Source organism: Plecotus auritus, assembly GCF_963455305.1.
Source record: "Plecotus auritus genome assembly, chromosome: 6".
NCBI classification, from domain to species: domain Eukaryota; kingdom Metazoa; phylum Chordata; class Mammalia; order Chiroptera; family Vespertilionidae; genus Plecotus; species Plecotus auritus.
In genome coordinates this window covers 108,757,762-108,783,336 of record NC_137773.1, presented here as the reverse complement: position 1 = coordinate 108,783,336, position 25,575 = coordinate 108,757,762, and the positions used below count along the sequence as shown (strand labels likewise).

General features: G+C 45.9%; 2 protein-coding genes across 3 annotated transcripts in view; both read right to left on the bottom strand.

Moving 5' to 3' along the window:
• RUFY1 (RUN and FYVE domain containing 1) overlaps positions 1–21,558 on the bottom strand; it is a 79,074-nt gene extending 57,516 nt beyond the window's left edge. For both annotated transcript variants that reach the window (XM_080676731.1, XM_080676730.1), the window contains exons 1-5: positions 21,270–21,558; positions 8,423–8,596; positions 6,823–6,940; positions 3,279–3,380; positions 1,618–1,741 (exon numbers count right to left, since the gene is read on the bottom strand). In XM_080676731.1, coding sequence (XP_080532857.1) covers positions 1,618–1,741; positions 3,279–3,380; positions 6,823–6,940; positions 8,423–8,596; positions 21,270–21,534 — 783 coding nt within the window. In that variant the 5' untranslated portion in view covers positions 21,535–21,558. The remainder of the gene's footprint in view (positions 1–1,617; positions 1,742–3,278; positions 3,381–6,822; positions 6,941–8,422; positions 8,597–21,269) is intronic.
• Positions 9,281–10,433, bottom strand: LOC308250525 (large ribosomal subunit protein uL16-like). Its single transcript, XM_080673242.1, has one exon. It carries the CDS (start codon positions 9,839–9,841, stop codon positions 9,350–9,352), a length of 492 nt encoding a protein of 163 aa, XP_080529368.1. The 5' UTR covers positions 9,842–10,433; the 3' UTR covers positions 9,281–9,349.
• Positions 21,559–25,575: the final 4,017 nt, after the last annotated feature.

The window sequence follows — 25,575 nt, the reverse complement described above, 5'->3', positions numbered from 1 at the left end:
TTGCCAAATGTGTAGCACTGGTTCATTATCAGCCCACGATTCAATTCTTCCAGAAACATGAAAATCTTATTTAAAAAAAGTTTTGCTGGTGTTCATCGTGACACCAAAATGTGCATACTTTGACAATCAATCCCCAGATTTATCGTAGGGAAATAATTGGACAAGAGTACAAAGAGGTATGAGGCTGTTTATAATATTGTTGTTAAAAAATGGAAACAACCTAAGTTAATAAGCACTGGTTAAATAAATATGGTACATTCATAAAATGGAATACTATCTAGCCACTAAAAATGGCTTACATCTCAGTGACACTGGGGTCTATGTAGAGTATGTTCTTTAAAAAAAATTACCGTAGTGTGCTTTAAATAACCATATTTTGATAAAAAACAAAACAACTCCAAACATCTCTCTCTAAAATACACACACACATACAAACATCTGCTTATTCGGGGGCTGGAAGAATATATACCAAAATGTAACACTGAATTAGTTATCTCTGAGTAATGGGATTATGTGTGATATTTAGATTCTTTTAAAAAATACACCTCTGTATTTATTTATTTATATTTTTTTGTTAATCCTCACCCGAGGGTATTTTTTCCATTAATTTTTAGAGAGACTGGAAGGGAGTGGGAGAGACACAGAGAGAGAAACACTGATGTCAGAGATACACACTGATAGGTTGTCTCCCGCACCCACCCCGACCACGACCAGGATCTTCACTGGAATCGAACCCAGGACCCTTCAGTCTGTGGGCCAATGCTCTATCCACTGAGCCAAACCAGCTAGGGCAAAAATATACCTCTGTATTTAAAAAAATTTGTTCAATACTCAAAAACAACAAAACTATTGAAAAAAAAAAAAAAAAAGCTGACCTGGGTGTTTAGGGATTAGGGAAGCTTTAGAGTTTTCAGGTATAAACATGTGGTGGGCAGAAGGCCGTTCTTGCCCTGAAGAGGGGTCAAGGGAGGGATGGTTCAGGGTGTCTGTCCCGCTCAGACACCAGGAGTTTAGGCCTCAACCCTGGTCACCTGCTCCCATTCTAAGCGGGTTGCCCCACCTCTCTGTACTTTACTTATTACTTTCATTTGTGCCCCATTTTATTAACCTGACTTCCCAAACCTCTCCTGACTCTCTCTCCCCACTTCTCATCCAATCTTGCGGGACTCGTAGGCTTGTCCGCTCAATGTTTTGCTGTGTCTATTCTTGGCCACTTCTAACTCATGGCCTGGATGTGAAATTGATTGTTCTCAAGCTCTGACCTGATCATTTCACTGCCTAAAAACCTCCAAGAGCTTCTCAAAGCTCAAGGACCATGTTAAAGCCTTTAGCCTGACACCGGTGGCCCAGCATCTGAACCCAGCCTTCACCTTCACCTCCCTGTGGAGCATCTGGGCTCCAGCCTTGGAGAGCTCTTCCTGCTCACAAGCATGCGTGCTTTCTGTGAGCCCCTGCCCAGCTTTCTTCACCCTTCCCCAGTGCTTCCCTGCCTACCCCAGCATAGCCTTCAGTCAGACACCCATTGTGCCTGCCTGAGGTTCAGCACTGTCTGCAGATCCTACATAAAATCCTTGGCCTAGAGAAGTTATTCCATCAGGATCCAAATCCCCACTTTACCTGAGAATCCAAGTCTTCTCCTTTTAAGCAGAGATTGGCATCAAGAACATTGAGTCCCACCAGCAGACCGACGAGCACCATCCCCTCTTCCTCCATCATTAATGCCTCTGGCTCATAAAACTCACTGCAAGAGATTGGTGGCCGGGGGAGCCATTCAGGAATGTCCTCACCACCCCTTCTCCCCACCCCAACCTGCCTTCCCACCTCTCAGCTCATGGCCTGACTGCCAGCAGCTCCCTTGTGTGAACTTCCTTCCCTTTCATTTTCCTCTCTTGCTGCAAGTCGCTATTTCTCCTCTGGTCTCTCTCCTTCCTATGGCTTAGAGAGGGCTCCTCCTGCCTCTGGTCTATGGTGAACTCTGCCATTTGGATCCTGGACCCCAGCCCTTCTCATCTCCTCTTGGCTCCTACATTCCTGACCATCTGCCCCTCCTCTCCCTACAGGCTCCTTCTTCCACATTGCTGAGGACAACTCCCACACCCAAGAATAAAGTTCTTCCCTCTTCCACATGTCCCATGGAGCAACACTGGCTGCTCCTACTTCCTGACAGCAGCCACCACCGCGGCTGTTTGCAGTGGGACAGCAGCCCGTCTCTGACTGCTTCTGGTCACCATTGATCTGCTAATTTACCATTGTGTGTGTGTGTGTGTGTGTGTGTGTGTGTGTGTGTGCGCGCGCGCGCGCGCGCGCGCACGCGAGAACTTACTATCTTAAGAATCAGTTTTTTAGACAAAATCTGTAACTCAAAGTTACTCAGCGTAACTGTGCTCAGAGTACAAAGGACATGACATACTTGAAATCTGTATTTATCATGTAAAGAATATTCAACAATAAACCATGACTTGAAAACAATGAAAAATTTGGAGTAGCAGGCCATACTATAAAATTTATTTTTATCTCAATTAGATAAGAGAATTAACTCGAGAGATTTTTCCCTTATGAATTCTCATATTCTAGAGAAAATTCCTTTCATAATGATTATTTTTGCTTATAGTTATAAATATCAAATATGAAACAGTCAGCCCTACTTGGTTTGGCTCAGTGGACAGAGCATTGGGCTGCAGACTGAAGGGTCCCAGGTTTGATTCCAGTCAAGGGCACGTATCTGGCCTGTGGGCTCAATCCCCAGTAGGGAGTGGGCAGAAGGCAGCCAATCAATGATTCTCTCTCACCACTGATGTTTCTCTCTCTCTCTCCCTCTCCCTTCCTCTCTGAAATCAATAAAAAAATATAAAAAAATATATATGAACCAGTCAAATTACTGATGCTAAGAGATAAAATTTTATAAATTGGATATGGAATCCTAAAATCGGTAAGATATTACAAAAAGCATTTAGTCCGAAAGTAATTTTTCCCTGTCGTTATCCAATCTAATAAATACAATTTTGCTGAAATTTAATGGAGTATACTGTCAACTACCTAATCTTAGGTATTTTTGAAGAATTATCTTTAAAATAACTTTTACAAATGAAAAGTAATATAAATCTTCAGCCATTCATATCAACTTTCAGATATCCGTGCTCAAAAAAATGAATTGAACTTTTAAAACTAAGCCAGAGAATATTTATGACTAATAATAATTTGAATAAAAGCTCTATACATTATAGAGTTAGACTCATTTTAATTCAAAGCAAGACAAGCAAAGATAGGTGATGAACTACCTTAAGAGATGTTTATTGTCTATCAGCACTTTCAGATAATCTGCCAGTTTCTTTTGCATGAGTGCAAGATAAAGCCAAGCTCTGCCTCTTCCCACAGCTGTCCTAGAATTCAAACAGAGAAACAAACTGTTATGGCATAACTAGAGGCCTGGTGCACGAAATTCGTGCACTTGGGAGGGGGTGGGCGTGGAATGGGACCCTCAGCCCAGCCTGTGTCCTCTTGCAGCGCGGGAGCCCTCGGCGGATGTCCAAATGATGGCTTAGGCCTGCCACCGTGAGCCCAGCTTCTGACTGAGCAGTGCTCCCCCTGTGGGAACTCACTGACCACCAGGGAGCAGCTCCTGCATTGAGCATCTGCCTCCTGGTGGTCAGTGTGCATCATAGCAACTGGTCGTTCTGCTGTTCGGTTGTTTGCATACAAGCCTTTTATTATATAGGACTAGAGGCCCAGTGCACGAAATTTGTGCACAGTGTTTGTGGGGGGGTTTGTTCCTCAGCCCAGCCTGCACCCTCTCCAATCTGGGACCCCTCGAGGGATGTCCAACTGCCCGTTTAGGCCCGATCCCACTGGGGCCTAAACGGGCAGTTGGACATCCCTCTCACAATCCAAGACTGCTGGCTCCCAACCACTCGCCTGCCTGCCTGCCCGATTGCCCCTAACCCCTTCTGCTTGCCAGCCTGATCACCCGCTTCTGGCAGGTCACCCCCTAACCACTCCCCTGCCAGACTGATCGACACCTAACTGCTCCCCTGCCGGCCCAATTGCCCCCAACTGCCCTCCCCTGCAGGCCTGGTCCCCCCCAACTGCCCTCCCCTGCAGGCCTGGTCCCCCCCAACTGTCCTTCCCTGCAGGTCTTGTCCCTCCCAACTGCCCTCCCTTGCTGGTCTGGTCGCCCCCAACTGCCCAACCCTGCAGGCCTTGTCCCTCCCAACTGCCCTCCCTTGCAGGCCTGGTCCCCCCAACTGCCCTCCCCTGCAGGCCCAGTCACCCCTAACTGCCCTCCCCTGCTGGCACGGTCGCCCTTAACTGCCCTCCCCTACTGGCCCGGTTACCCCTAACTGCTCTCTCCTGTTGGCCTGGTCACCCCCAACTGCCCTCCCTTGCAGGCCTGGTCCCCCCAACTGCCCTCCCCTGCTGGCTATCTTGTGTCCACATGGGGGGCAGCCATCTTGTGTGTTGGAGTGATGGTCAATTTGCATATTACCTCTTTATTATATAGGATAATAACAATAAAACAAAGCAAAAAGACAAGTTAGCCCAAGAGGTACACACATTCCTGCTTGTGAATACAGAGAACTCGGTAAGAATAGCTGTGTTGGGGGTTGAGGGAGCACAATGTCAGGGAAGGCAGTTAGCTCACTATATACCTCTGGGTACTGTTTGAATTTTGTATCATGGGCATGTGTGTGTGTTTTTTTTTTATTTTGACAAAACAGGGGAAAAATCTTAAGCCACAAAATCTGATTCCTGGAACAAATATAATCAGATAAAACTTTGTGTATATTGATAAAATTTCACAGGAACCAGGAAATATTAGATTAGCTTTGTAGAATGGATAAATATTCTTTCAAAGATTCATACACAACATTGTCAGTGCTTGTTAAAGTGTTGAAGACTCACAAGGTTTCTGAGGCATTAGCTCAAAGATGCAATTAAAAAATAATTGTGGCCTGTCCAGCATGGCTCAATGGTTGAGCGTTGACCTATGAGCTAGGAGGTCACGGTTCGATTCCTGGTCAGTGCACATGTCTGGGATATAGGCTCAGTCCCCATGTGGGGCGTGTAGGAGGCAGCCGATTTTTTAAAAAATATATTTTTATTAATTTCAAAGAGGAAGGGAGAGGGAGAGAGAGATAGAAACAATAATGATGAGAGAGAATCATTGACCGGCTGCCTCCTGCACGTCCCCCACTGGGGATCAAGCCCATAACCCGGGCATGTGCCCTTGACCAGAATCAAACCCTAGACCAGCCTTGGGCAATCTACGGCCCACGGGCCAGATCCGGCTGTTCTATCCGGTTCTCTTGCTCTCCCCTCCGCTCCTTTACTTTGAATTTATATTAGTTCATACAAACACTCCATCCATGCTTTTGTTCCGGCCCTCCGGTCCAGTTTAAGAACCCATTGTGGCCCTAGAGTCAAAAAGTTTGCCCACCCCTGCCCTAGACCCTTCAGTCCTCAGGCTAGGCTAGGGGTCGCCTAGGCTAGGTTAGCGGTTACCTAGGTTAGGTGTAGGGGACCCCTAGGCTAGGCTGGTTGTCTCAAACCAGCTAGGGTGAGGCAGCCGATTGATGATTCTCTCTCATCATTGATGTTTCTATCTCTCTCTCCCTCTCCCTTCCTCTCTGAAATCAATAAAAATGTATTTTAAAAAATAATTGTGGTAGAAAACGTATGAAATAAAATTTATCTTTTTAAGTGTATTGGTTGGTAATGTTAAGTGCATTCACATTGTTGTGCAACCAATCTCAAAGGTGCAAACTTGAAAAGGCCTGTTTTAAACATTAGAAAAAGGAAAAAAAGCCTCCCTACTATACACCTCACACTGTTTAAGAAAAACAAGATTCTTTTTAAGCAGAGTAAGTGCATTTGTGACACTCAGGAGTACAGAGGCACCACTGTCATCAGTGTCTGCATCCAAGGGCACTCTTAGGGCCACAGCCTGGCTGTGCACCCCAGTGACCTCATGGCTCATCTAACTTCATCAATACAAAAGGCTCTGAACACCCCCGTAACCCCCTCCCCCGCCCCGCCAAATAAATGATGAGGGGGGGGCGGGGAAAGAACCAGAGTAAAAGGGAAGAAAACAATATAGTGAAAAAAGGTATTTAATGTTGGGATGTTGTGGAAAATGGATACTGACACAGGCTGCTCAGTGGGGGTGTAAACTGTCACAATTCTTCCAGCAGGCAGGTTGGTGATGGCTGGTTATCCAAATTCTACATCTTGGAATACAGCCTCAGGAAGTGACTAGAATGCACAAGGGATGCTTGGGGATGGTCACTACTGCACTATTTGGAGGATGAGCATTGGAAGACAGCTACAAAGCCCAAAGAGGCGTTAAACATATGAGCTAGATAACATAAAGCTATGCCCATTTCAAAAGTGATGTGGATGAGTATCTGATAATGGAAAGAGGTCTAAAATCTAATATGAAATGGGGAAAAAAAGCCTACAGAACAGTATGTACAGTTTAATACTTAAATTTTTCTTCCTTTTCTTTTTTTAAAATTGATTTCAGAGAGAGGAAGGAAGAGGGAGAGAAACATCAATGATGAATGAGAATCATAGACTGGCTGCCTCCTGCATGCCCCCCCACTGGGCATCGAACCTGCAATCTGGGTGTGTGCCCTGATTGGAAATCCAACCATGACCTCCTGGTTTATGGGTCGACACTCAACCACTGAGCCATGCCAGCCAGACACTGTCCCTGAATGTGGTTCATGCACTTTGTTTTAAATTAGAAAATGTTTAATCAGCAAGGAATTAAGAAATGGGTAAGTTTTTCTAAATATCAAGACCATGTGATGACTTCTTACTCACTTTAATTCTGGTAGATTTCTGACACTAGTGGCTATATCTGATGCTTCTGGACAAAGTTTCTCCACCAGCTCCAAAGGACCAAAGAAAGATTTATTTTGGCCAATAAAACTCTTCTTAACTAAAAGGGAAAACGAAAGTGTTAGTCATAAGGATAGGTTGCAAAATGTCTTCAGGGGTCCATGGTCTCTCTTCCAAAAGCCAAATAAACGCTTCAAATTTAGTCTTGAGGACTGGGAGAGCCAAGTAACACATGAGCTCTCCCTTCTTCTGGAAACAGGGATTCTCTGATGTACCTATTTATGCTCTTTCTCCAAGTTGTTTACTGCCCAGGAGATAAAACATGATCCCTTGTGAAGTCCTTCCCCTTTCTCCTTCCTACCTGATGCCAAAATCAACACTTAACTTCAAATGGACATCACCACCATCCTCACCTGAACTGCTGCAATAACCTCCTAATGAGTCTCCCTGCTCCTAATATTGTCACCCTTCAATTCGCATTCCACGTTGCTGGGGGTCTTTTATGAATGGAAGTCAGGTCATGTTTCCCTTTGCTTAAAATCTTCCCAGTACTCTTAGAATAAAACCCAATTCTTCACCCGCAAAGGCCTACATGTTCTAGCCCATCCTACTTTTCTCCTCTCAGCACCCTTTAGTTACCTGATCTCTTCCTCAGGCCAAGGGTGGTCCCACTCAGGACCCTTAACCTGTTTTTTGTTTCTAATTTTTGCTTTCCCCTAATCTTTACATGATTGACTCCTCCCTCTCCTGTATGTCTCGGTTGACATTTCACCTCCCCAGAAAAACTGGCCCCTTTTACTCCAGCTGAAAGGTTTTCTCTTGGATTCTCTATCATTTAACCTATTTTGCTTCCTTGAATTTGTAGCATTTTATAATTACGTTGGTTTGTTCCTGGCATTTATCATCTACCTCCTGGTCAGGAACTGTGCTGTCCAAGGTTATCACTAGCCACATGTGCTACTGAACACTTGTTCAAATGCTAGTGCAATTGAGGCATGCTATAAATGTAAAACACAGTGGATTTTTAAGCCTTAGTATAAAAAAGAATGCAAAATATCTCATTAGTAAGGCTTTTAAATACTGATTATGTATCACAATATTTTGGATATATTCAGTTCAATAAAATAAATCATTAAAACTAATTTTACTTGTTTCTTTTAATTAAAAAAAAAAATGTGTACTAGAACATTAAAAATTGACCCTAGCTGGTTTGGCTCAGTGGATAGAGCATTGGCCTGCAGACTGAAGGGTCCCAGGTTCGATTCCAGTCAAAGGCACATGCCTGGGTTGCAGGCCTGATCCCCAGTGGGGGGCATGCAGGAGGCAGCCAATGATTCTCTCTCATCATTAATGTTTCTATCTCTCTCTCCCTCTCCCTTCCTCTCTGAAATCAATAAAAATATATTTAAAAAAAAAATTGCACATCTGGTTTGCATGACTATTTTTATTGGACAGCATTGCTCAAGAATGTCCCATCTTGCAGGCAGGAGCTTTTGTTTTGAACATTGCTGTTATCCTAGCACCAGAACAATGTTCTGCACTGATGAATACATGCTGTGAGCCCCGGACACCCCAGGCTCACCTTTCAGCCCATGTTTGAGGCAGTGCTCCATCACCACGAAAAACTGCTGCAAGGGGGCGTGGTCCGCATCCAGGCTGCGACCCAGGCTCAGAGCGGACTGGAGCAAGACCTTGATGCTGAGTTTCATCATGTGCATCAGGTTGGCGCGCTCCTCCATCATCTGGGACTTGGAAGCTGTGGGGCAGAAGCAGGGATAGCTTTGTCAGTGGACTGCGTGTGCTCCAGGGCAAGGACGCGGGACAATAATGGCAAGACCAGCCAGGTGGGAGGCAGGTGGTCAGCGCGGGGTGCAAACGTGCGGATAACGGGTCCGCAGTCACCTGACCCCCGGTGGTCACAGCCGCACCAGGACCGCCTGGCCCGCGGTCAGACAGCAGAGGAGCGGCCTCTCCGCACGCAGTGTTCTATTTTCCACCCACCTGAGAGGCGCAAGCCGCAGGAAGCCCCGCCCCAAGCTGGAGAATGTGTCTGCCCCCGGACGTGCCTATTGGACGAACCCCAAGAGGCCACGCCCACAGCCCGCGCGGGCGTCACGTGGGGCGCGGGTGCCCCCTGGGCCTGGAGGGGGTCTGGAACCGGCTCTTGGGTGTGAAGGTGCCATCCGAGTTCCTTCTGGGAAGCACCTGCCACTCGGTTCTGGACTCACAAATTGTTGCCCACCTTTCGTCTACAATGAGCGGACAATTATGAGTTTTGTGTCTTTCCATTTCAATGCCATTAACCTTGTCGCTTTGTTTTGAGGTTTAAAAACTTTGTGTTCAATCAGTATTAGATATCCAGGACAGATGCGTGCCAACTGTCCCCTCAAACCCAGGAAACTATTATCACAGAAACTTGGTAAAAATGTAGACCTTCAACTTTTTTTTTTTTTTTTTGATGGAAAGTTGATTTATTGGTGGGTGTAAGGTGGGGGCAGCACTGAGACTCTCACGAGTGCAGGGCTCGCCATTTGTCCAGGGGACCACGATTAGGGATGTATTTGACCCCACAGCCATCTGGGATGAGGCGCTTCTCGGCCACCATGTCTTCAAACTCATCCGCATTAAACTTAGTAAAGCCCCACTTCTTAGAGATGTGGATCTTCTGGCGGCCAGGGAACTTGAACTTGGCTCTGCGTAGGGCCTCAATCACATGCTCCTTGTTCTGCAGTTTGGTGCGGATGGACATGATGACTTGGCCAATGTGGACTCTGGCCACTGTGCCTTGGGGCTTTCCAAAGGCACCCCGTATACCTGTTTGGAGCCTGTCAGCCCCAACACAGGACAACATCTTGTTGATGCGGATGACGTGGAAGGGGTGCAGCCGCACTCCAATGTGAAAGCCATCTTTGCCACAACTTTTCACCATGTACTTATTGGCACAAATACGGGCAGCCTCCAGGGCTTCGGAGGAGAGCTGCTCATATTCGTCTGACACCATGTGGCCACAGAGTGGGAACTCATCCACTTTCGCCTTCTTCCGCCCCAGGTCAAAGATTCGGATCTTAGCATCACCGGGCGGGACGGCGACCCATGGCGACACCAGGATCTTCAGTGGCACGCGGAAGGGAAAGAGACCAACTTCTTATTTTTTAATTAGCAATAATCGCATGTCAGATAAACCTCACAGGCTAAGATACCGCCACTGCGCAAAGCTAGACCTTCAACTCTTAAAAGTCCTGACCAGAAAACTCCCCAGGCAGGAAGGGCGGGGGGTGGGGGGGAGTGCCTTCTGTGCCCTCTGTGCCCGTGTCATCCTCTCTCTGTCCCGCGTGGCTCCGATCCTGCACCGACCCTCGCCTAAGGTTTGCAGGTGGAAATGGGACGGGGGACTTACCGTTTTTTAGTTTGCAGTTGTCTGATTACTATACTGTGCTTAATCGTTAAGTTCGTAATCTCCGAATTGCTTGTTAAATATTAACAAGAGTTGATCTGTATATTTCTGGTGTTAATCCTTTGCTTGCCTGTTTTTCTTTTATGAGCATTAATTTATATGGATACAGTTAAAAGGGCATATATATGTTAGCTAAATTGAAAGTAATGAAGTTATAACTGAATCCTATCCTATCTAATAAAGAGGGAATATGCTAATTGACCATCACTCTGTCACAAAAATGGCTGCACCCACAGCTGAGGCCAAGTTCCCATAAGGAGCCTTAATGAACAATCAGCAGGGACCTGAGGCTACGCCTTCCCCCGCCTCCCATGGGGCTTACCAGGGAATCTCAGGCTGCGCCCCCCACCCAGCGGGGCTTGACTGGGGACCTCAAGGTGTGCTTCCCATCCTGGTGCTGGGCTAGGGGACCTCAGGCTGCTCCCCCTGCCCCAGCACCAGGCTGGGGGACCTCAGGCCACACCCCCCACCTGGCAGTGATTGACAGGGGACCTCAGGCTGCACCCCCCACCTGGCAGGGCTTGACAGGTGACCTCAAGGTGCGCTTCCCATCCTGGTGCTGGGCTAGGGGACCTCAGGCTGCTCCCCCCGCCCCAGCACCAGGCCGGGGACCTCAGGCTGCACCCCCCACCTGGCAGGGCTTGACAGGGGACCTCAAGGTGCACTTCCCGTCCTGGTGCTGGGCTAGGGGACCTCAGACTGCTCCCCCCGCCCCAGTGCCAAACTGGGGGACCTCAGGCTGCACCCCCCACCTGGCAGGGCTTGACAGGGGACTTCAGGCTGTGCCCCCCCCCACCCCGGCACCAGGCAGGGGGAACTCAGATTGCACCCCCTGCCCAGCAGGGCTTGACAGGGGACCTCAGGCCACGCCCCCCACCCCAGGAGACCTGAGGCTGCACCCCCCTGTCTGGCTGGGCTTGACAGGGGACCTCAGGCCATGCCCCCCACCCAGCGGGGCTTGACGGGGGACCTCAAGGTGCACGCCCAGTGCTGGTTCAGGGGAACTCAGGCTGCGCCTCCCTCCCGGTGCTAGGCCGGGGGACCTGAGGCTGCGCTCCCCCGCCCAGCAGGGCTTGACCGGGGACCTCAGGCCATGCCCCCTACCTAGTGGAGCTTGACAGGGGATCTCAGGCCGTGTCCCCCACCTGGCAGGGCTTGACGGAGGACCTTAAGGCATGCCCCCTGCCCTGGTCTGGCTGGGGGACCTCAGGCCACGCCCCCCAATCCTTGCACCAGGCCAGGGGACCTGAGGCTACACCCCCTGCCTGGCAGGGCTTTACAAGGGTGGGACTGGCCGGGTCTGGATCTAGCCCAATGGGGAGGGGGTGGGGGCCAGCCGAGTCTGGGTCTCATGCGATTTTGAGGTGCATGTGGGTAGGTGGGGACTTGACTCTGGGTCCCGTGGTGAGCCCCAGACTCTGACAGGAGGAAAGTTTTCATATACATTTTACTAATTTTCTTTCATCTCTGACACTTCTATTATAAAGAAAGTGCAAATAGCAATATTAAATTATTTCCTTAATCCCCTTTTAATGTGCACGAATTTCGTGCACTGGGTCACTAGTTATATAATAAAGGCATTAAGTAAGTATCATTGAGACTTGAGACAGCCTGGGTGGGACTAAATATTCTCCACTCTCAGCAAAACCCAAGACTAGCTCTGGGAAAGGAAACTCTGTCTGAACATTTCATCCTGGTTGTGGAAAGAGAAAAAAATAAAGCACTTGGGTTGGCGGTTTAATCATTTTTAAATTTTGAGAGAATCCTATGTATTATATTTCTACATTTGACAATTTTAATGAAATGGTTACTGGGCAAAGAAAATAAAAATTATAAAACCTCCCCGGCCAGCGTGGCTCAGTTGTTGAGCATCGACCTTTGAACCAGGAAGTCAGGGCACATGCCTAGGTTGTGGGCTGATTCCCAGTGGGTGGAGTGCAGAAGGCAGCAGATCATTGATGCTTCTATCTGTCTCTCCCTCTCCCTTCCTCTCTGAAATCAATAAAATTTTTTTAAATTATAAAACCTTATCAAGAGGAGTCACCCTGAATAAACCAAATAACCATAGAAACAATTTGTAAAGATTTAACCGTACAGAAGACAGGCCCGGTCTATAAACTAGTGGTCTTCCAATTGCTGTACATATCCAGGAAGTCTTGCAGAGGGCGAGGCAAGCCCAGATGTTTTAAGGAAACCCATGAACAGACCTTCCTGTTTCACAGGCACTTTTTCTTCTCCCATTCCACAGAAGAGTGTCAATTCACTCCTTGTCCTCTTGATGCATTGGCCTGGTTGCATAAAGTCCCACACAATTGCACACACCACATGGTGGTGGAGCCGCTTGTGATGATTAAGTCACCAACAACATGAAGAGCTTTCAATCCCTTAATGCTTTAGCTTTACTGCACTTAGTTAAGGAAACCTGTCTAGGGGGAGAGGGGAACACTTCTAGTCCTCTGCTGGGTGTCCTGAATTTAGAAAATTACCCCCCCTCAATTATAAATAATTATTTTCCGCTAGCCTCAATACTCTAGGATGTGCCATTAACTCCATGGACATGTTTCATAAATTAAATGAGCCAAACTGTAGCTCCAAGTTTTTGATGAAAATAGCTTTGAAGTACACATAAAATAAGTCTTTTGGTCAAAAAATATTGTATCCGCAAAGGTGTAATGAAATAATATTTAGATGTCCCCAACCATTTTGAGTGTTCTGGGTTAAACAAGATAACTAAGTACATAAAAGAATTACAAGCGCCGAAACTGGTTTGGCTCAGTGGATAGAGCGTCGGCCTGCGGACTGAAAGGTCCCGGGTTTGATTCTGGTCAAGGGCATGTACCTTGGTTGCGGGCACATCCTCAGTGGGAGGTGTGCGGGAGGCAGCTGATCGATGTTTCTCTCTCATCGATGTTTCTAGCTCTCTATCCCTCTCCCTTCCTCTCTGTGAAATATCAATAAAATATATTAAAAAAAAAAAAAGAATTACAAGCATAATTATCATTAGATAAGTTTTGGTAAAGCCTTTGTTGGAAAACTTCCCAGAGGTTGAGATAGTTAATTATTTTTAAATTTTGAGAGAATCCTATGTATTATATTTATACATTTGAAACTTTAATGAAATGGATAATGGGCAAAGGAAATAAAAATTATAAAACCTCTCTGCTTTATTGCACTTAGTTAAGGAAACTTGGTCTAGCGGGTGGGGGTAACACTTGCAAGTTGTATCTTCTCTTGCAAGTCAGATGATTTTCATTTGCTTTGAAAAAAAAATTACTGACAGTAGATCAATGTGATTTGGAGCATATAACTTAGGAGTTCAAAGACTTGAGCAACACTGCTCTAACAAAACTATATTTCTTATTTATATGAACCAGGTTTCTCAGGGATTACATTCATAAAAACAAAAAATCTGGAATAAAATTGATGCTGAGTCCTATCACATTTTATCAGTAAATCATATATATTCATCTATAGATACATGCTAATGAAAAAATCAATACCATTTAGCTCATCTTAACAGAGGCAATTGCACCTGCCCACCCGGTGTGGCTCAGTGGTTGAGCATTGACCTATGAACCAGGAGGTCATGGTTCAATTCCCAGTCAGGGCACATGTTTGGGTTGTGGGCCGGTAGGGGGCATGCAGGAGGCAGCCAATCAATGATTCTCATCATTGATGTTTCTATCTCTCCCTTCCTCTTCCTTCCTCTCTGAAATCAATAAAAATATATGTTTTTTAAAAGAGAGGCAATGCCATGAAAAATATATGTATGATTATTTATAAAATTATATTTAAATTCCTTGTATCGACTTCTCATCACCAATACTTTTAATGGTACATTCCAGAAGAAAAATTTTTATACACTTAGAGCTTAAGTCACAAGAAAAGTTTATTAAATTTTTATTTACATATTTTTGGCTGAGATATATGATAGGATGACCAATAAAAAATTATAAAACATATGGAAGTGGAATGGGAATTCAAGTTCAAGGGGTAAAAGAAGGGAAAAATGTAAAAATTTTTAAATATTAAAAAACATGCTTATTTTTAAGATGAATGCTAGTGCTTATCAAATCATTAAGGTATTTACATACCACTTGACACACTTAAAAGTGGTGTAATAGTTTTATTTCAAAAAGTCAACATTTTTAATGAGCCGGAAAATGTATTCTAAACTTTAAAATTATGATGAAGAACTTTATATGTCAACTTTAAAAGTTGGAGTTTCTTGCCCTGACTGAGAAGCTCAGTTGGTTACAGCATCATCCTGATACACCAAGGTTGCGGGTTCAATCCTGGGTCAGGGCATGTACAAGAAACAACCAATGAATAAATAAATAAGTGGAACAACAAATTTATCTCTCTCTCTCTCTCTCTCTCTCTCTCTCTCTCTCTGTGTGTGTGTGTGTGTGTCCCCTTCCTCTCTCTCTAAAGTAATAAAAAAAAAAGTTGAAGTTTCTTTAGGGCAATGGTTCTCAAACTTTCTAATGCCGTGACCCTTTAATACAGTTCCTCATGTTGTGGTGACCCCCAACCATAAAATTATTTTCATTGCTACTTCATAACTGTAATTTTGCTACTGTTATGAATCGTAATGTAAATATCTGTGTTTTCCGATGGTCTTAGGCTCTATAGCAGCGATTCTTAACCCGTGGGTCGTGACCACTAGCAGGGTCGCTTAAGACCAGGGGTCCTCAAACTATGGCCCGCGGAGGACATTTATCCGGCCCACCGGGTGCCGCTGCCTGTCCTGCTTAGCAGCCGACTCGTCCTGGGCCCGCAGTGTACATAGGAATTTGTTCATAGGTTTTTTTTAAAACTATAGTCGGGCCCTCCAACCGTCTGAGGGACAGTGAACTGGCCCCTTTTTAAAAAGTTTGAGGACCACTGCTTAAGACCATCGGAAAACACAGATATTTACATTATGATTCATAACAGTAGCAAAATTTCACTTATGATGTAGCAACGAAAATAATTTTATGGTTGGGGGTCACCACAACATGAGGAACTGTATTAAAGGGTCGCGACATTAGAAAGGTTGAGAACCACTACTTTAGGGGGTCATGTGAGCAAAAAACGTGGAGACTAGTGTTTTAGGTGGTCAGAGCTGGGGGTGGCAGCGGCTCCCACCACTGATGCTGGGAATGGCAGTGCACTGCAGCCAACTCATCCACCCCGGTTGGTGAGTCACCTATTCCCACACATGCTCGACTTAGAATTATGGAAAATTGGAGCGGAAGGATCTTCAACCTGGTCTATCTCTCAATTTTACTAGGTTTGTGACCTTGGCCATGCTTTTCACATCTCTAAGCTTCATTAATAATAATTCAACACAACACACAGAATGTCACAAAATTCTACACTTATGGGATTGCCAAATAAGTGGTCTGATCAGGGATCTCAACCTTGACGCTTTTAGAAGGGCGGGCCTGTGACCTAAATGAGCACAGCAGAGATGGGCTGAGCTTCAGACCCTCTTGCTGGAGAAATGCTATCAGTAGAGGTTTCAGAAACTGGGGTCCTGCATTTTTATGTAAGACCTGCTAATTGCCTAAAAAAATTTTTTTTAAATGCTTTTATACCTTCAAGATAGAAAAAAATACAAACCAGCAGCCACAAACAGCTCAAAGGGCTGCCAGTGTGTTGTAACATCTGGTAGAGAGAATAAGTACTCAGGAGGGGGAGGGGGTTGAACGTTTTTTTTTGTTGGGTTCTGAATTTTATAGTGAAAGGACTAGATTCTTACAGGTAGATGTAAGTTTTAGTTGAGTAGCCCTTTGGTTTCTTGAAGTATTTTATCTTACAGTATGGTGTCATCTGTACCGACAAGGAAGAAAATGGTTTTTACACTTTCCTAATTTATATTTATGTTAATGGCTAACTTAAGGAGGTCAGCAATGCGAAGGGGAAAAAGTTATCATGCTTCCCTTTGGAAAAAGTTGCACCACAAAATAAAATTTGCCATGGAAGAAAACAGAGAAAGGCATACCTACCACCTACCCAATGGCAAATATATAATTTTAAAATCAAAGAGTGCCTTCTTCAGTGAGTACCCATGTGCAAGACATTGTGCTGGGCACGTTAATTCTGTAAACATGTGTGTTTTGTTATTCATCCTTTAGGAGGAGGATGAATAACAATGCAAGATGTGGAACCCTGTGTGTATGCCCTGTGGTTTGTATGAGAATTGTGTGTGGAGATGAAGGGACATGCCACAGGAACAGTTTCTGGGATGGAGGACTTCCTCTACACTGGGTTTTCTTTTGTATGTCTTTTGTTGTTGTTGTTTTACCATGCACATTTATTATCTTAAGAAAAAACAATCCCCCCAAAACAAGACAACAATGTGAATGCAATGGGGAATCACTGTGGCATGCTGTGCTACCAGGCCCAACACAGGACAGCATTGTAAAAGAAATATTCAGAGCATTCCACAACAGTCTACCTCATTTCCCTTTAACCTCTATTACAAAAATAATTTTATCTGGCAAGAGTGTTGCTCAAATTGGATCTCTGCTCTTCACCACTTCCTTTGAGAAAGCTCTGTCCTCACTGCTTGTGGAAGCAGATCAATGGGAAAGAGAGGAATGAGCAGGCCCTGGCTTGGGGGATAAGAGGGAAGGATGCTGCTGTCTTCTCTGAACCTGATTTTTTGAGGCCTCTGCCAAGTGTGATGCCCAGGGTCCATTTCCTTTCCCTACCCCCATTCCTATCCTACTGAAGAGCTTCAAATCCAGGTCACCTTTGGGGACTAGCTACACAGCTCCTCCCAGCTCCTCCCCACATTTTGGTCCTTGGTAACCCATGTTCACAATTTTTACCAGATCTGAGCGGCAGTTATTTACATAATATTTTCTATAAATTGTCTAATTAAAAAATCCATATGTATATGTTATGGCAATCTATATATATAAAAGGCTAATATGCTAAGTGTCCGACTGTTGGACCAGTCGCTATGATGCGCACTGACCACCAGGGGGCAGACGCTCAACGCAGGAGCTGCCGAGCTGCAGTGACTTGGCAGCGGCGGTTCTCAGGTGATGCACCCCGAAACCAGAGAGGAGAGAGCCCGATTCCTCACGTGGCCACATGATTCCACCTTTGGCCGTGGGTTATGTTGTTGCTGAGGCACTGTCAGCCCCGAATCTGGTTTACTGCACACTTGCGTTTGCATTCCACACTTCTCGCACTCCAGGACCCCTTGGGGGATGTTGGAGAGCCGGTTTCAGCCAATCTCCGCAGGCCAGGCCAAGGGAACCCCATCTGCCAGAGGGACGCCGCTCACTCCGCAGATGCCTTTTAAGCCATGGTGCCACCCCAGGTGCAGCCAGCCAGGGAGGGACAGCAGGAGGTTGGCTCCAGGGCATGTCCGGCCCATCTTGCCCAGTCCCACCCTGCCGGCCACCTTCTAATTAATTTTCTTTCAATGTGCACAAATCCATGCATCGGGTCACTAGTCTATATCTATAAAAGGTTAATATGCTAAGTGTCCGATCGGTCACTATGACATGCACTGACCACCAAGGGGCAGATGCTCAATGCAGGAGCTGCCATGACACGCACTCGCCGGCACCATGGACCCGGTGCCAACAAACCAACACTTGGCTTCCCCCAAGTGGGACACAGGCCCCACCACCACCCTGGAGTGACACCCCACCAAATCGCAGCCAACGCTGCCAAGACCCCATGGCGCAAAATGCAGCCCACAGCCCAGCCCAGACTGGAAATGGTCACTGTGAGTGCCGGGTAATGATGTCACGTAGCAACACCCAGCTTCCTCTCCCTAGTGACTAGCATCCTTGGAGTTTCTTCAGCCCAGAAACACGACTTGCTTTATAGCCAGGTGCAAACATTTCACACTTTAACCAAATGTCTGTGAAGCATTTTCCCAAGCCTCATCTCATTTGATCCTTACAGAAGTCCTGGAGTAGGTAGATAGAAGACTTGGTGGAATCATATTTTCTTTTCATTAGCCAGAAAACAGAGATTTAGAAAGCTTAGAAACTTGACCCGACTGTAAAGAAGAAATGGTGGACCTTGAAAATGACTTCAGATTTTCTCACTGCGCAGAATATAGTCAAACACTGACGCAGTTAAATATTTTATCCATTGTTCTCCCTGCATGATCTACAATAATAATCTGCTTTGTGTTGATATTTACTACTGTGTTGCTGACAATTATCTGAAAGAGAAGTTAGGCTGGAAAAAATTTAGCTAAATCAGAAAGCAGGTCTAATTAAGCAAGTGTATTCTTATATCTATAAAAGGCTAAGTTGACGTGCGCATGCGTGATACATATAAAGCTCTCACTGGTGCCAATCACACGCGTGTGTTTCGATCTGTCATTGTCAATCGTCAATTTGGTTGACACTATTATAAAAAAAGGGCGAAGAGCAATATTAAAATATTTCTTCTAATTAATTTCCTTTCAATGTGCACAAATTCATGCACTGGGCCACTAGTCATACTAATAAAAGGGTAATATGCTAATTAGACCAGATAGACTGGACATCTTCCAGACAAAGCTGGAGCAGCTGTGAGGGCCAAGGGCAGGTGGCTGTGGTGGCCAGCAGTGGCAGCAGCAGCGGGGTGATGGGGGCAGCGCCTTCCCCTGATCGGCCCGGTTGCCTCCCGCAGAGGGAGGCCAGACTGTGGCTTAGGCCTGCTCCCCAGGCCTAAGCTGTCAGTAGGCCATCCCCTGAGGGCTTCCGGACTGTGAGAGGGGGCAGGCCGGGCTGAGGGACACCCCCCCTCCCCTGTGCATGAATTTTTGTGCACCAGGCCTCTAGTTTATTTATAAAATTAGAGGCATCGAGGCATTGAGTTATTCTGACTGAGAGCATGGTCTCGAGAGGCAGATGTCTTGGTTCCGGTACTGCTTCTGCCATGTCTAAGTAACCAGGTCAAGTTACTTCTCTTTAATTCAGTTTCTCTCTTTATAAAACGGGGAGAATAATGGTACCTATTACCTGGGGCTGGCTACATGGGCAGAGACGAGGACGTCAATCTCCCCTTCATTGGGTCTAAGGCAGCCTTGGGCAAACTACGGCCCGCGGGCCGGATCCGGCTGTTCTATCCGGTTCTCTTGCTTGCCCCTCTGCTCCTTTACTTTGAATTTATATTAGTTCACACAAACACTCCATCCATGCTTTTGTTCCGGCCCTCCGGTCCAGTTTAAGAACCCATTGTGGCCCTCGAGTCAAAAAGTTTGCCCACCCCTGGTCTAAGGCATCACAACTTCCTGCAGGGATACAGTGTTGTCTGGTTGGGGTGGTGTGAGGCCCCTGCCCAGTTGCCTGCCTAGTGTGCTGTGGTGCTGCCAGCCTGACTGACTGCCCTGCCCTGAGACTCAGAAGGTGTGACCTCCACCCCCCCCTCCCCCCCACCCCGGGCCAGCAGTGGTCATGGAGTAGCATCAGGGAGGGGTAGAGACAAGCCCCAGGGCAGTCCTTACTGGGGCGGGAAGGGTGGGTGGGGCTGAGAACCTGTTCCAAGGAGGCAGTGGAAGGGAGAACCACACATGAGCCCAGCTCCAGGCCCCGCTTCCGCACATGCTCCTTTGTTCCACTGGACTTCACTTACAAAACACAAATTCAGAGATATAATTAATGAGGATGTCAAGCATGGGGCACTGCTCAGAGCCAGTCCTGGGTGACCACACTAACCACAGCCTGCATCGGCTGTACACCATGAAGCCAGTCCTGCTACCAGGTAGTATTGTGAAGATAAAATGAATTCATGCATGTAGAGTTAAGATAAAATCTGCCGCTTAGGAAGCACAATGTAAGTGTTGGCTATTATTCATCTACCATAAATGGAAAACAAGTATTTTTCAAATACAATGTGGGGCAAAAGTAGGTTTACAGTTGTGAGTACACAAAAGTTTATTCTTGTATTATTTATTAATCGTTGTATTATTTTCCATATGAACTGCAAGCCTACTTTTCCCCAACCCTGTATGCATTTGTGTGCTAGGCCCTGACGAATTTATTTGCTTACTACATGCCATGAACCATCTGAGAGGCCCCATTAGACCCCAGGCCTGGGCTCTCAGGACTGCCAGTGTGTGGGGTAGACAAACACCAGGGACTGGATAAAGTTGGCAGGCTTGTGGGAACCAGAAATCTGGGTTGAACAGCCTTTCCCATTACCTTCTAATCTAGAACTACTTTTCGTTGCCAGAATCTCAAGTCCAATTTTAAACTTTACTCAGTTTTTCTTAACCCCTGAAATTTTCACAATTCACGATTCTGGTGTCAGTGTGACTTCTACAGCAAATTCACCGGTGGATAGGGCACGATCAGAAAACCTCCCAGGCACCCTAACACATCCTGGGGAGCGGAGCCCCGCAGTCAGCTGTGTCCCACACCCTTCCTAGGAAGAAGAAAACGCTCTCACCGCCATGCAACAGGCAGCCCCTAGCCACATGCAGCCCAGAAAGTCACACTTGTAATGTTTCCATTCTTCTCACAAAGGTGCTCAAACGCTTTCCAGACAAGGGCTGTAAGGACTATAAGAGATCATGGGGTGAAAAAAAGAAATGTCCCAATTTTCTTGCATGTGCCCTGGGAAGCGCGGTGCATCACACAGCGCGTGGGCAACGGCGCTCCGGCTCGTCTGCACCCGCACCCCCAGCTCCGCCCGTGCGGAGGCCCCAGGACGGCCACACCTGCAGGTGCGCGTGGGCGGGCAGAGAACAGCCTTGAATCACTAATTAAAGTTCATACAGATAACCTAAGCGCAAACATTTTCCTAATGCTCACCCATGAGAGTAAGGATGTTGTTGTGGGAACGCACGTGGGAGTCAACACCCGCCCCCCAAGCCCACGTGCTCATCTGGGCGTGGCCACGGAGCAGAGAAAACAGGACAAGTCAGACTGGGAACTCCCCTAGCAAGGCCCGGCCAGCCGGCTCCCAACCCGCGACGGCCCACCACTCCACCGGGAACGCGGGGCAGCGCAACCCACTGACCTACCTGCGCGCGCCGCGCCCTCCGCGCCGTCCGGCCCCTCGGCCGCGCGGAGCGCGCTCCCGAAGCTGGCCGACAGGTTGCCCGTGGCCCTGCGCGCCAGGGTCAGGATGGGCGCAGACCAGCCCTCCGCCGCCGCCCGCCGCCTCGCCGCGCTCGGCAGGTCCCCCGGGCCTGGCAGCTGGCTCCTGTCCACTACCTCGAACTCTTCTCCGGGCTCCGGCCCCGGCCTCCACTCCACCGGGCCGCCGTCGCCCCTGCTGGCGGCCATCTTGACCGCGTCACGTGGTCGCGTCACGTGGCCGCACGGGTCGCCTCCCGCGGGCAGGCGAGCTGGCGTTAGCGTTCGCGCCCTTGCTGTCCCGCTTTCCTTTGGGCGCGTCTTTCTCCTTTCCTTGCTCCCACTCTCGGCAGGTTTGGGTGGCTGCGGGAGCGCACCAGTCTTAACCTCAGCAGCGCCCACCTTCGCACCCGCAGGGGTCTGTTTGAGGGCGGGTACTTGGGCTTTCTCCTCTTACGGGGTTCGCCCAGCCGGGCCTGGAACACAGCCCCCTGACTTCGTTTTCTTTGTGACACGAGTTTCTCTTTTTTATTTTCAGTTCATATTTTACTTTTTCTACTTAGTCATTTTTCTGCAGCAGTCTTCAGGACAAGCCCTAAAAAGAGCGGGAAAGGAAACTGGAAGAGGAGAGGCAGGAAACAGGATTTAAAAAAAAATTAATTACAACAGGTTGGCAGGAAAGAGCACACTGTTGGGACGGAAAGCTAAAGGTTCGGATTCTGCTATTAATCAGTTAAGTGGGGACAATAACAGAACCTACCTCCTCATTAAATCAGGTTTTGCTGGAAGGAGCACAGGGCAGACGTTCGCCATTGTGTGACTTACCCAACCATGCGGCTTGGGCAAGGCACTCTGCACTTGTAAGAAGTTACTATTTTGTCACTTGGAAACGAAGAAAGTTTGACAAAATAGAAACCCAAATTTCACTAGCATTTGACTTTTTTTTTTGCAAAGTGTTGCATGTGGCCTCATCAAACTAGAACTGTTTGGGTTGACTCCCAAAGTGCTTAAATTTAAAAATATTGATTGATTGATTTTTTAGAGAGAGAGAAAAACATTAACTTACCTACATATGCATACATTGGTTGATTCTTGCATGTGCCCTGACGGGATGGATCCCACAACATTGGTGTACTGGGCAAGGCTCTAAACCAACTGAGCTACCACCGGTCAGGGCCTTAAATTCAAATATTTTAAATTGTTGCAGATATTTAGAAATTAAAATATTTTGCATAAAAATCTGGACTTTTAAAATGATTTTTTTCTTTTAAAATTTTAACTTTTTTTTTCCTCAGCATTTATCCCCATACCCTCTTTCCCTTCCAGCCCCCATCCCCTTGCCCAAACATCTGGACTTTGGACTTCTCTTGAAACATCGGAAGACTCGGTACCACCGGGTATATTTCCTGGTGGCAATGAACTGCTAGAGTGGACAATGGCTGCCCCTTGAGGTGTCTCAAGCATCTAGCCCAGCCGTGGGCAAACTACGGCCCGCGGGCCGGATCCGGCCCGTTCGGCTGTTCTATCCGGCCCGCGGAGCCGAAAGAGCAGAGGGTTCTCTTGCTCTCCCCTCCGCTCCTTCACCAGCAGCAGTGTTAACATGGCAACGTGGGGAAACACGGCCACAGCTCCTTCTTCTGAGTGGGCGCATTTATATCCGCCCATTCAGTAGAAGGAACAACCTCTCAATCTTCCAGAGGCTCCTTGTAATGCCCGCGGACGCGTCCCCCGACATCACCCTGGGAATGCGTAGACAGACACGTTATCGTGGTGATGTAGGGAGACACGCCCCTGGAGAGCACAGTATCAGAGCATTAGCTAAAAAGGAGACCAACAACACTGTTCCCACTGAAGTTGATGTTTTAAAGACCAAAAACCTTTCAACCCAGTCTACATTGCCATCTACATCTACGTCCTGGGCATAATTTGGAAGTTGCACTAAAGAAAATGTTTAATTTACTGTTTACACATTTTGTTCTTTTCTGTTTGTTTTAGTTTTAAATTATTTTATTATATTTAAGTTTAATTTGAAAGGCTTTTGTACCTTTCCTTTGTTAGGCAATTTTATTTTGCCTTTGCCATCTTCAATATAAGGTATGTTATTGTGCTATGATTCCTCCATTTATAATAATTAGTGTTTACATTCTTCTTGTTAAAATGTTTGAAATGAATAAAACGATTGAAATAAAAAAAAAAAGACCGTACCCTTTTATGTAATGATGTTTACTTTGAATTTATATTAGTTCACACAAACACTCCATCCATGCTTTTGTTCCAGCCCTCTGGTCCAGTTTAAGAACCCATTGTGGCCCTCGAGTCAAAAAGTTTGCCCACCCCTGATCTAGCCCCTTTGCTAGTTTTCAGGACCTGGCTGGCTCCTGAAGGCCCGTGTTTTGAGCGGGGTGGGGAGTGAGTGGGGAATTGGTGGGGAGAGTGTTTGAGTTGCCACAGTGGTTGAGGATTGGGATGAGCAAGGTGTAAAGGAGTCTTGAATAACTAGCAGTTGTCCAGGACCCTTCAGGACTCTCCAGCGCCCCTGGACACTCACATAAGTGAAAAGCTTGTTTATAATGACCAGAGCTTGGATCCTAATTCCATTTTGCATAAAAATATAAACTCTTTTTTGGGGGGACAGGGGCAGGAACAGTTTTCACATTGTATCAGGCTATATGCTTCAGTAACAGCCCCAAATCTCAGGGGCTTAACATAACAAGTTTGTTGCTCATCACCCTTCACTGGAGGACCTTGGCTTTTGGAGGTTCCATCAGCATTAACTGCCCCAGTATTTAAGTGACAGACTTCACTTACACACATTGCATTGTCCAAAGCAAGTCACATGCCACCTCTAACTTCAAGTGAGCTAGAAGGTTAAGTCCTACTAGTGCCTGGGAAAAGGAGAATTGTGAATATTGGTGAGCAGTAGAATGACTACCATAAATGTAGCCTGAATTTTCCCAGAATGTAACTGAATTGATTTGTTCAGAAACTAAGAGATGGTAACTATTTCAGAACATCTCATCACCCACAACACTGTTGCTTTTGGTATTTGAGATGTTAAGACAGTGCCTGTGGTGTTGCAATCATGGGGATTTTATATAAAGGTGCAAATGTGTGGTTACAGTATTTCTTTTAGTGGTAGCTGTACCTCATTTGCATATTGAAATACATATTATAGACTTCTCTTTTATATTACAGTTAAGACAGATTATTTTTAATTTTTTTAGTCTTGTTAGGTTTATTATCTATGAATTTTATTTCAGAATTGTAAATGGGGCGCTATAAAATATATATTCCTGATAAGGTAGGTAATTGAGTGTGCTGATAATAATCTTAATCCTCCTGGCAATAAACATGGCAATTCTAAGTGCTTTCAAGTTTTATTTTACATGAGATCAACTCTGGAGAAAACTTGGTAAGGTGGGTTTTGATGAACAGGATGTGTGTGATTACTTTAGGTCAAAACAGTAAGATTTAGAAGACACTCTAACATATTTATGTTATTTTCTATAACCCGGGCATGTGCCCTGACCAGGAATCGAACCTGGACCTCCCAGTTCATAGGTCAAAACCTCAACCACCAAGCCACGCTGGCTGGGCTTAATAAGTTACTTTTGATCTGGATCTTCTTTACAAGAAATGCTAAAGAACGTTCTTGAAGTTGAAATGAAAGGACATTAATTAGTAACATGACAACATGTGAAAGTATAACTCACTGGCAAAGGTAACTACATAGTCAAAGTCAGAATACTCTTGTAATGGTGGTGTGTAAAACTCTTTTAACTCAAGTATAAAATATTAAAAATAACTATAGATACAATAATTGGTTAATGGATACATAATATAAAAAGATATAGATTGTGACATCAAAAACAAAATGTGGTAGGAGACAAAAAGTATACAGTTTTTGTATGTGATTAAAGTTAAGTTATTATCACCTAAAATAGACAGTTATATCTATAAGATGTTTTATATAAGCCTAATGGTAACTGTAAAAAGAAAATCTATATTGGTTACACAAAGAGGAAGAGAAATCAAAGCATACCACTACAGAAAATCATCAAAAAAGATATTTTAATCTAACCTTGCATTTGTATAAATTTGTAATTTAAAAAAATGATTGTATTAGATTGTATGGAGGTATCTTCATTTATTTTTACCAATTTCCTATTGTTGGCTATATAGATAGTTTTCTAATTTTAACTATCTAAACAAATATATTTTAACTATATCTTTGTGAACTTACCTCCTTAA

Coding starts and splice junctions, on each gene's coding strand:
- LOC308250525 (XM_080673242.1), bottom strand. CDS start 9,841: ATGGTGTCAGACGAATATGAGCAGCTCTCCTCCGAAGCCCTGGAGGCT.